At 35.7% G+C, this 12,063-nt stretch overlaps 1 protein-coding gene across 1 annotated transcript in view; it reads right to left on the reverse strand.

Moving 5' to 3' along the window:
* Positions 1-12,063, reverse strand: part of MALRD1 (MAM and LDL receptor class A domain containing 1) — a gene marked incomplete at its 3' end in the record, with an annotated part of 67,260 nt that overhangs the window by 35,303 nt on the left and 19,894 nt on the right. Inside the window, exons 6-8 of the mRNA XM_009579262.1 lie at positions 11,582-11,725; positions 6,720-6,877; positions 696-788 (exon numbers count right to left, since the gene is read on the reverse strand). Of these exons, the coding sequence (XP_009577557.1) occupies positions 696-788; positions 6,720-6,877; positions 11,582-11,725 (395 nt within the window). The remainder of the gene's footprint in view (positions 1-695; positions 789-6,719; positions 6,878-11,581; positions 11,726-12,063) is intronic.

Genomic DNA, 12,063 nt, shown 5'->3' on the forward strand with positions numbered 1-12,063 from the left:
TATTACACATCTGGTTGTTTATTCACACTTGTCCTTGTGGGAAAAGGAGAGACAGGCAACAACAGGTACTGACAACCTACTAACTTGCTGAAATGCCTTCATTCTAATATATGTCAAAATGTCAATGCCTGCAGTGGGCTTGGTCTTTGTCCTTTCACAGAGACTACATTTTCAGCTGATTGTTGAGACAGTAAAATATGATGGCTATTTACAGAATTATGAAAAATAATTAAAAATGTAAAATTACTTAAAATAGAAACTTGTAAATTAATTTAAGAAATAAGTAGCTGCAAATTTGCATTCTTCTCTATGCTTGCAAATTCAAGGGGAAGATATTCTCTCACAATTACTGGTTTACATCATTCCACTAAAATCCCACAAACATCATTCACATCATCTCACTTAAATGAGTTGGTAATACCTGAGATGGACTCAGATATCTGACTACCTAAAGTATGGTGAGATTTGTATTCATTTTGTTGCATGTTATTAAAGACCAGATGCTTCAACACATGATGTTTATGTAGGTGTTTTGTTGAGCTATAAACAGAACTTTACCCACATTGAAGCAATGAAGAACAGCAAGCCCTTCAGGATACAAATAATTTTAACAAATTTTTAAGTTTCCTAGAAGCTTTATAAACAATAAGGTAAAGCATTTTTAAAAATTGAGCACATGCCTTTTTCATTCTTACCTTTAATTTTTCTAGCCCTGTTGGTAGCTGTATATCCACTTTGACCCATTCCTTCTTAGTCATGATGTTGGTTTCCCACAAGGTATGTTCCTCCTGTGAAATGCAGAATATGATGTTATAAAGCTATTTTTGTTCCTCTGTAAATTATCAAGGTCATTTTTTGTCCTCGATCTTTTCATATCCTAGCCAAATGACCACTATATACAAACTTGCTCTATGTGAGGAAATACAGCTTCGCATATTCATTTTCAATCTTTGCACTGAGCTCTATGGGAGAGAGGGGAAACAAGACATGTTTACTGTGATTAAACAGGTTAATCATATAATTATCAGGAGTCAGCTTGGCAGAATCAAAGTGCATTAATATGTAAATTAAGCCATGTTATTGCTAAATTTAACAATATGTTTCCATGGTGCTCTCTACATTAGTTTCTTTTTCATAAATAACTGCTTATACTATGTTGTGTTATAATTAGATTTAGTTTTCTTAGAACTGAATTTGGGGTCTGTCAAAATTACCCAATCAGCTGTGCTTTCTTTTTTTTTTAAAATCTGTAAAGCAAGCAGGCAGAGTACTACCCAACAAGTGCTAGTCATGTTCTGAGTTACCTCAATCCCGATTTTCATTCCACCTCCTAAGGATAACAACGAGAGTGCCAAATATGGTAAGGCTCCCTTTATGCAAGCACTCCAAGCCCTTTTGATTCAAAAATCTGACAAAACCAGCTCATGTTCATTCTGCTTCTGGTCATGATCCTAACTGGAACATGCTGAGGCCAGTATAAAGAAAACAAATGTAGCAATGTGAACTTCATATCCCTAAATAAAATCTTTTCAAGAATCAGCTCCAAAATAGAGCAAAACCAGAAAGACAGAAAAAAAATGTAGGAAAGGTTAATATAGGCTACACATACAAACAGACTTACCGTTACAAGAATCAACAGTGAGACCCCTTTTAGGATACTGTGCACAGCACTTGTCATACCTTTTTCACAAAGGATATTACAGAATTAGAGGTGGTTCAGAAAAAGATGTGAAGCAGGATAAGAGAAATGGAAAGTCTCTCGTATGAAGAGAAATTGAAAGGATAAAAAAAGTTTACCTTACAGGAGATTAATAAAAAGGGATATGATAGGTATGTGAAATGTTATCAATACTATAGTTAAGGACAGTTATCTTTTTTCCTGTCTTGCAATATAAAAAAGAGGAGGAAGATGCTGTCTACTGCTTGATAGACTGAGAGGCTGAGCCTACAGAACAACACTGATATGATTTGTGACGAGTAGCCAATTACTTACGCTCTTTTCCTCCCAAGACTTCAACTGTGTTATGACACATTAACAAAGCTAGAAGACTAAATCTCTACCGAATATGTGTTCAAAGATCGGTTTTGAAAAACTGCAAGACAGGGCCAAGCCAATAGCTTAATTCCAAACACTAAATGACATAAGAGATCAAATTTGGATAAACCACATGACATACACTTAATTTCAGAAATGAAAGTCAGCTGTGAGTTTCCACATCAGTACAGGATGTAGGTATTTGTCAACTTTGTCAGCTATGTGATAGATATTCAGCAAAAGTCTTTCAATGTTGAGGACACTTCATTCTGTGTAAAACTTGCTCCGTTTTGCTAAATAATTCAACTTCCAAAGAAAATCTATTAACGTTATTAGCCTACAATAGCCACATATAAGACACAGAAAAGGATGATGTACTAGGAACCATACTGCACGGCATGTTAAAACCATAGTCTGTGGTTAAGAGTCTGCTTTTAGAAATGTTTTAGTTAATGTATTTGGGCACGCATGCATTCCACCACATGTACATATATGAACCCTCTAAACACATTTGTATGCCTTGTGGGAACACTACATTTGTTGTTTATTTCATTGGATGCATCTGGATACTATAATTTTGTTCACATTCAATTAACAGCTTAGATACCTATCCCCACAACCATCTTTCTGCCCAATTCATTTTAATAAAAACAGCTTGTAGTAGTAAACTTGAGTTTCTGTGCATGTGCCAGCATCCAGACCTTCCAGGATTTTTTACACTGAAAGCTGTAAATCACCTCAGATGCAGCAACTTTTTAAACTGGCTATTGTTCTATGCAACAGACATTACCCTCTTATTTTATATAACTCTAATAAGCCAACAATATTATTTCCCTTCCTTGCAATGTTTTCTCCGTAGTATTCATCCTGCTTGTCAGATTCTTCCACCTCTTTGGTAGAAATGAGTTAACCCCCCTAGCACATTCCTTGCATCTCTAGCCTTCTTTAAAATGTTGAATGTATTGCTTTCCCAGTACTTTCCCTCAAGATTTATTTTGGTGATGCAGGGGAGCAGTTGCTCAAAATACCTTCACTCTATTCCCCTTATTGTGATATATTACTATCTAGAAACTATTTTTTGTAAAGCTAAAATGGGCAAGAATTGTTTCTTTTCCCTGCAATGTTTTTTTTGAGATAATGCTACTCAGATTTGAAGGCTGGAAGAGACAATCATGACGTTTTTAATCAACTCCATTTATAAAATACTTTTTTTTTTTTTTGACATTTCTCTACAGATACATTCACTGCTGTACAACTGCACTCACCATTTTGTCTCTTCTTTTTTCATTTCAGAGAGTAATTTGGAACAAAAGCTCTTTTGTTCCCCCACAATGATTAATGGATCACCTTTAACTTTTGCAGAGGAGTGTACTTGCATGGTTTTTGCAAGTGTTGCTGAACACTTACAGAAATGTTAGTGCATTAGGGTACCAATATGCTTGCACATAAAAACATCAGCTGAAATTATCTTTTATTGTTTTACTTCCATATGTTTTGTAAACCATGCAAGATGTAACGATTCAGAAGGTAAAAGGAAGACATATAAGCCCATTACTTAATGGCAGGAATGAGCAAGTAATGAATGTCAAATGATAGACTAAAATCTACATTATCTTCTTTGGTTTCAGTTTTCACATAAAAGTTTAAAATTTATCAGACAGTCAATAGACATTTAATACTGTTAATATTTTATGTTAGTAAAGACAGTTAATATTGCCAAATGTGAAGGCAAACATGAACCAGAATAGAAGAACAATATTACAAATATACGTAAGCCAGAAGTACTGAAACTGGAAGGAAATCAGGAAGTTTTAACTGAAGGTTACATGATGGAAAGAATATCTTACTATCAACAACTAACTCTGAGAACCTGAGGAGAATGTGTGGGAAACTAGAGAACTGAGAGAACAAAGGATATATATTACAGTTAAGGGAAAAATACAGACTATTCAATTACAGCCAATCAGCTGAAAGTTGACAACTCATAAGACACTGGAACAAATTGCTAACAATAATCTTGTAAGCAGCGAGAGAATTAGAAAGTGAGAAACCTACATTAGCTGCTTCTGATGACGAGGCAAGTCACATTATTCAGTGTAATCTTTTTTTTCTTTTTCCCCCATAGTAGACAGATTTGAAAAAGTAGAAATTACTTTACTTTATTAAGGCTTTTAACACAATCTCGTAAGACATCCTTTAAGCAAACTGAGGAGTTTTGGTGCAGACGGAATTACTGTAAAATGGGTGTACAAATAGGAGTGTAACCTTATTTAAAAGAGGAGCTGTCAATTGTTTTTTATCAAACTAAAAGAAAATTATAATAGGTCTCTGCATAGGTCTCTTCCAGGGCCTGACATAATTATAGTGCTGACTACCTGTTTGGATAGTGGAATGAAAAATAAAATTTAAAAAATATGGATAACACTAAAATGGGAGGAATTACAAGCACTCTGGAGGACATAATCAGAATTTAAAATCATCTCAGTATATAAAAAAAAGTTTCAAACCAATAACACAAAGTTCAAAGACATATGAATAACGGTTAGGAAAGAAAAATCAAATGATCAAATGCAGTAATACTGAATGAAGAGCAACTTTCTAAGCCAGCAATAAACCGGGAAAAGCTGCAGATTATCATGGACTGCAAGTTAAATATAAGTCAACAACAGGTTACTGTTGACAAAGAGAGTCCATTTTCCCTATCCTTCTTCATACCCAAGAGCAATTTAAATTCCTTGTCTTCCAATTGATGTCATAATGCCTATATTAGAAAATACATTCATTCATCTTTGGCCTCTCTGTGGAAAGGGTGAGGAAGGCTAGGGATACATTTGCAACATATGTGGTGCTTGTCCTCTAAGAACAGTACTGAAACTGTACATTAAACATAATCCGGTCTCCGTTTGCTTCAGGCCTGTCAGTGCTGGGACATAGTGAGAGTTATGCAGAGATAAGAGGTTCTGACCAATAAAAATAGTAAAAGAGGGTACAGGGAAATTGCATGGTACCAGACCATGCAATTGAGAGGTTATTTTGAATTACAGCCTCCAGGACAGCAACTCTGTTGTCTTCCAGGGTCAGAACCAGCACTTGGCTCTCGCTTCTGTTTCTCAGTATTTGGCTAGTTTTGAAGATTCATTTGTTTTTCATGAGCAACCTAAAGATTCAGTAGCAAAATGTCTAAAAGCTACCCCTCCCTTCATTTCAGTTTAAGAAGTCTTAAATATGAGTCTGTAGGGTTTTGTTTTTGAGGCTACCACCAGAAGCTTACGTTTTTCTGGCAAATTTTGCAGTATGAGTAACTCATATCAGCTTTAAATACATTTATGTGCAATACATACACTTCTGACTGAAGGAGAAACTCAATAACATCAAAGGGCTAAGAGAAGTTGTGGAAACACAGCGGACTGAACTGATGTAATAACTGCCAAAAATGTTCTTCAAATATATATGTAAGGAACTGATTATCAATTAATTCAATTTAGGCTCCCAATTCTATGGGAACTCAAATATCAGCTTTCTCATGTGTTTGGCTCACATAATTTGCTCTATTTTCAGGGAAAGAAAACTCTTAAATTGGGTCCTTTGATGCTACTTGGGTGAACCATTGAAATCAGCATTCCTATTCTGTCTCAAGGTTGCCATGGGCGTCATACCTGGGAATTTATTGGCAAGTACTATGGCACAGATTTTTATGCATTCTAACCAGAACACTGATTATGTTACAATTCCCTGATACAGTAATGGGTCATAGAAAAATACAACTATTCTCTTTTATAAATGAAAAATGAGCAAGGGCCTGGAGTTGTTTTCATGAATGCTTGAAGACACAGTGGGAAAGAAATCAGGTATTTCCATTACCTGTTCCTATATTTAGACCCCTTGGTAGTGTTACGCTTCAGGTTTTTTTGCATCTTACCTTTGTGAATGAAGTGGATCTGTCTTTTTAAATACTTGTATTGTTGGGTGATAATAGTTCAACTCCAACACGAAGATACAAGAGCCATTAACTTAATGAGACCAGCTGCACTGCTCATGCTTTCATTAAGTAGCAGTACAATAGCATCAATATTAAGTTATTAAACAAGACTTTCAAAAGGGAACATTCCAACAGCAGAAAGCCTCCACAAGGCAAGTGAGGTAAGAACGGTGGAAATGGTTACCATTGCTCAAAAAGCATTTGTGTTTCAATTTGACATGGCTATTTTATCTACTAATAGGTAGAAGAACAGGAAAATTACTGCTCTCAAATGTGGGCAAAGTAAATCAGGTGGCTAAACAAGAGCTTTCCAGACATCCTGAGCCAGCAACTTTCCTTTTTTCTGTGCCTCCATAGAGAAAAGCACTTATTTGCCCATTTCCAGAATGGGAAGAAGGCTGGAAAAGCTGTTACTATAGATTTTTCTCCTGAAATCCCCAAATTATTTAACACTGTAACAGCTGGGGTTTGTCCTTGAAGTCTTATTGCAGAACATTCACCCATCAAATTAGTTTATAGCTGAGATGGCAAATACCCAGGTTTTACAATTGCACAGATCAGTGAAACGATACCAAGTTACTGTTTTGCACAAACAAACTTAGGGGGCCGGCATGTGCTAGCAGGCATATTTCCTTGCATTTTGGCTGGTAACACCTGGGCTGCCGTATCTTTACCCTTTGAAAATGAATGCATGTTTCTTCTTACCTGATTAGTAAACAGTACTGTCTTGAGAACACTGCTATCTGCCATGGAGTAATGAAACTGAAAACGGCAATTCTTGCTGGAGCAATGACACATGGAGCTGTTAAGGTGAGCACTTTTATATAACACGTTGTCATTAGCTTCTAACCACTCAAAATGGCCTGAAAAATAAAAAAAAGAGAAGTGCACTTTTTCACAAAACATTTTTTTTTTCCCTCAGTCTATGAAAACGTGCTTTCCTGTAATTAAACCATGGACCTATCCCGGCAACAATGGCATCTGATCATCGTGCTGATGATGAGACTTGGATGACATGTAAGTGTTTCCTATTAAAAAGATAGATATACATCTTCATTTGACTCACAGATAGCCCCAGCAACCGAGAATTACATCAGTTGATAGTATCTTGAAGTTGTTACTTTGTATGTTAAAAGCCTCCTTATATTTACAATCATTCAATACCTAATTGCAAATATATTCGGAAACTGGGCTTTCTTCTTTCTTCCACTAGGGTTTCCAGAAAATATGCTTTTTACAGAAATACTTCTGTAGACTCTTCAAAAATTTAAAAAAAAAAAAAAAAAGGAAGGTGGCGGGGGGAAGTATTCTGCCCTACTGCTGCAGGAGGCATTTCCACCACGTAATCAAGGTCTTTACTTCTCAGCCAGAATTTCTGTAACAAAGTGCTGGAAGCATATTGTCTCTCCATCTGAAGCAGAAAAGCAATTTGTACTCTTCTTGACCTACTGCCCCTTAGAAAAGCATTCCTACAGAGATCTAAAAGAGTACTCCATCCCCTCAACAGTGTCTTGTATTTGTCAGAAATAAAAAGGCTAACTACTTTTTACCAAATATATCGGGGTGTTTTTCCCCCCTCCTGAGTCACTGAATATTTTGCTGCCTTTTAAAACAGCTATTAAAATAATAAACAAGGACTGATTAAAGGTCTTAAGTCTGCTGGTTCTGTGTTTATGCCTCTAAATACACCACCTCAAATGCAGATGTTACACAGTTTATTTCAAGCTGAAGGGAGAAAGTGTCATTTCACAAGGAAAATGTTTGGTTTTATAAGGGACCACATCTTTTCCGTTTGTTGCCAGTTTACTCTTTGTGTTATGCAACATTTTACACTGAAATACGTGGTTGCAATTTCATTAGAATTAGGTTTGTAATTTCATGCCACAGCGGCTAACCTTGGTACAAGGAAACATAGATTTAACCCAGCATGCTGTTTGACAGAGATCAACAAAGCATCTACACTTCTATGACTGCTGCCTTGTGCAGAAGAGAAATATGCATCAACATCAGAATTTACACTGCTGTTCTTTATCTAACTTCAGAATTCTCTGATGCCATTATAAAACCAACCAATTTTATTTTCTGAGCTTAATGATAATTAACATTCTTTTCCCTCTTTCAGCTTAAGTTCCTGAATCTTTAAAAACAGGGCAAAATGGAGTTGACATGATTTTTAGATAAGAAAACAAGTGAACAGCACTAGATAAACAAAAGTTCTATGAAACATCCAGAATTATCATGTGTCCACAAGTGAAACTGACTGTTCTTCGGGGAATATGTTTTATGCAAGTATTGTGAATGCTTCTGAGACAAATTTGAGGCCTACTTTCAGAAAAGAAGACTCCAGAAACTCCTGTCCTGAAAATACTGATTTTTTAATTATTATTTTTTCCCTCTTCTCTATAGCCTGTAAAAGCAGAACCATGTCAGTTTAACTGGACAGGCAATAAACTATGCTAAAGTACTTGTTTCCCCTCTTTCAGGGGACTTTTTTTGTTTATTGCCTTTAGCCAACATTTATTGAGTAGCTTTCCAAAGATTAATGGTATTGGGAACGTTTTTCTTTCATTTGTTACAACTTTGCAGCTCTTCTCTAAGGTGTGAATTTCCCTCAGTCCAATACACTGCATAGCATATTACTGTGTTTATGCTCCGACCTTCTTTACGTCTTGTTCTCTTGAATTTTCATGACTTTCTGTTTCTCAAGTGCCAATCTTTCCCATGTTTTCAGTCGTAAGCAAAATCTTGGAGTCCCGCAGAAAGATCAGCCACTGACTGCAATGGAGCCCAACCAAAAGCAGAGCTTACAACTTACTGCTGATGAGGCCTGCTGTCTTCTCAGAGCTGGGGTGGGCTGGTGAACCTGCCTGTATCCTGCTACGCTTAAAACTCAAAGACTGTAAGTATTTAGCTTCTTGGCTCCATATTAACCATTTTCTCAAACCTTTTGTCACTTCTTCTGCTTTAATCCATCGTTTTTTATTTCACAAACTACATGACTTTGAATCTATGCTACTAGTTTTAGAGTAACAACTGAGCCTTCAGTTAAAACTGAGCCGCAGAGTGGGACCTTTCCTTTTCTGGCAAGTTCTCTTCCCCATCAAAGAACTTTCAGTCTCTGAACCAATCCCCTGCAACCTTCCCACTCAACCGTTTTGAGGAAAGAAGAGGTAAAATCTGAACTGCCATTGTTTCTACTCTTTGAGGGTGAATTTTCATGAACTCACAAGTCATGGATGAAATCTTGAAGGAAAAAAAAAGGAAAAAAGAGTAATGTAACAAAAATACATAATCTAATGATTTGGCTGTTTTTACTTGAGGGATTTTTATCATTAGTTATCTGAAATGTTGGGTTTAAAAGCCATGGCACTTCCTTTGATTTCTTTCTGTATCTCATAATCTTTATTTTTATTATGCAGAGAACTGGTTTCATTAGTTTCTTATTAAATAAGAGTTACCCCAGATGTAGGAAACTAGATTAGTCCAATGTAAGAAGAATGAACTATGGAAACTACATAGCATGCTGCAAATATCAATAAAGAAAACAACAACAACAAAAATATTTTCTGAACTGTATTGCAAGGGAATATAAAACCTCTGAAAGAACTTTTGACACCAGAGAAATTAAGAGGAAAAGTTATAGAGAAGGTGCCTAAAATACAACACTGGAGAAAAGAAGCAATAAAAGAACAAAGAAAAAAAGTCCACCAAGGACAGAAAGTATTTTACTAAATTTAAGAATACCAGGAAAGGAGGATTATTCAAAGCCTATAAGCAATCCTTTCTTTATAAATATAATTGTCTAGACCTCTGCTTTATAATCTAGTTTCTTACCTCTCTTCTATTTATGATAGTGAAAGCTTTGATCAAAATCAGAAACTAAAGCTTAGTCAAGCTCTATTTGCATTGCAAGTTTGAGCCCTCAAGCATGGCATTTTTGCAGTTTGCACACCATTTATTTAGTTTTTAGGATTTTACTTAATATTCAATCTCTTCATTTACGCCTCAACAAATCTGCATGAAGAGAAATACTGAATGTATTGAGAGGTGAGTGATCATAGTTCAGATTTTTCAATACTTTCTAATGTTAATGATGAATTAAATTGTGTGTTGTTTTTACACTTATTTCTTCTCACATTTTCTTTTTTCTTTTATGACATAGAAATGGGGAATGTCCCCAAGCAGTTGTTTGTGTTATATGTTGAGCGTACTCAACTACCTGTGTATATTTATACAATAATGCCCGAGCACCCATACAACAGACATTTCGAAATGTGTTCTGTTTCAATAGACATTGCTTGTGACCAGGTCCTGTAAAAGCCACTTACAGAATTTCAGTATCTTTTCTGTTAGCACAATATTGCCATAAAAGGGAAATCCATACCCGCTACTAGCCCCTGAGGTATGTTAAGGTATGGCACTGATATAACACCTTTCAGGGAGGTGTTTAAAATAAAATCAAATTAAAAGTCTCATTTTTGTTAGATATCCCAGTGGAAATTGAAAGGTGGTGTGACCTCTTTTCTTTCTTTCTTTCTTTTTTTTTTTGAAGATGAGAAAAAAAATCTGCTTTACTTGTCTATATGCTCTCTGTTGTACATAAATGTTACATGCAAAAATTCATCTTAACGGTGTTAAGTGTCTTTAGCACTTTTGGTTGCTATTCCATTATAATTTGACTTATAGTTACTAGAGTGTGTTGAAATGCATGCTAAGATTTATTTTAAAAATATTTCTAAAATGAAAACAATATCCAAGCATTCATTCTGCTGCTATCAATGAGATGTACTCCATTTCTGCGAGCTCAAAGTTCAAGCAGTAATCTCCACCCTATCCATTCTTCAAAGCTACATCACAAATTGTACTATTACAACTAGTGCTACTTAACCCCTTTGAAGGCAGTCTCAGTAGACAAGCCAAACACTTAGCTGGCAAGGTGATTCCATTTCACATTATAACACTTGGACACTTACATCCATTAAGCTTTCAAAAACCTTTCCCATAAACCCATAGACAAGCACTACACAGTGATTTCAAAAATAAGCGCTGTTGTTTACTTCTGAAAATTGCAACTGGGTCAATTTTACTGTTTTTAAGAGTAATAAACTATTTTGTATAATAAATGTTTCTCTACAGCTCCCCTAATTAAAGGTTTAAAGTGAAATTCCTGACTGTGTGCTCAAACATAGTAGTACTAGCCAAGTAAAACTGCCAAGTGTCAAAACCAAAACAAAACAGAAAAAACACATGTAAGGGCTGTGGGCTTAGATGGATTTAATTTAATTTCACCAAATTGTTGCATATATCTCATACAGAGAATTAACTATAGAATAAAAAAATTATTAGCTTATATGGGAATTCTTACATTAAAATCTTTTGTGTTTTACCAGCACCTGTGTTCACAGTGCCCTTACTAAATGGTCAATCAAAAGCTAATTTAAGTACAAAATACATACAATTACTTTTCATGTTTTTGTTCTGTTTCTACATTGGGTCACCACCTTGTCCGAAAAAGCACCACATTCTTCATGACAGCTAGTAATTGTGCATTAACTTAAATTTCCCACCTTCAGTATTGTTGTTCCAATCTTTCAGGAAGGAACAGGAGGCAACCTTGTGCCAGGCTTGCAGTCGTGCCCACATAGCAGGCTCAGCTGGCTGATCTGAATGCCACTCGCAAATATCAAGCTCAAAACTGGAAGTCTGCGGTGCTAAAAGACAAATAAAAACAATCGCTTAACTTCTTAAGGAGTCATTGTTTATGAGACGGCTTCCCATTAGAAACATACGCTTCTTAAACGGCTTGACAACATTTCTGCCTCTGGTTACTTCAAAAACGTGTATCACTACGTGCTGTCTAGTATTTCAGGCTGCCATCTTTAACGATACAATTTTAAAAAATCATTCACTAAAGATGGATGCTTCTTTCAGAGCAATGGAGTGCTATTTATGTTAGCCAGTCGTTGCAACACTCCTGAATTCACTTCAGCAGAGAGAGTTGCCAGGAAACATAAAAAATGACATGTCATAACAAGAAATACCTATTTAA

This window comes from Fulmarus glacialis, unplaced genomic scaffold, assembly GCF_000690835.1.
Source record: "Fulmarus glacialis isolate BGI_N327 unplaced genomic scaffold, ASM69083v1 scaffold13376, whole genome shotgun sequence".
NCBI classification, from domain to species: domain Eukaryota; kingdom Metazoa; phylum Chordata; class Aves; order Procellariiformes; family Procellariidae; genus Fulmarus; species Fulmarus glacialis.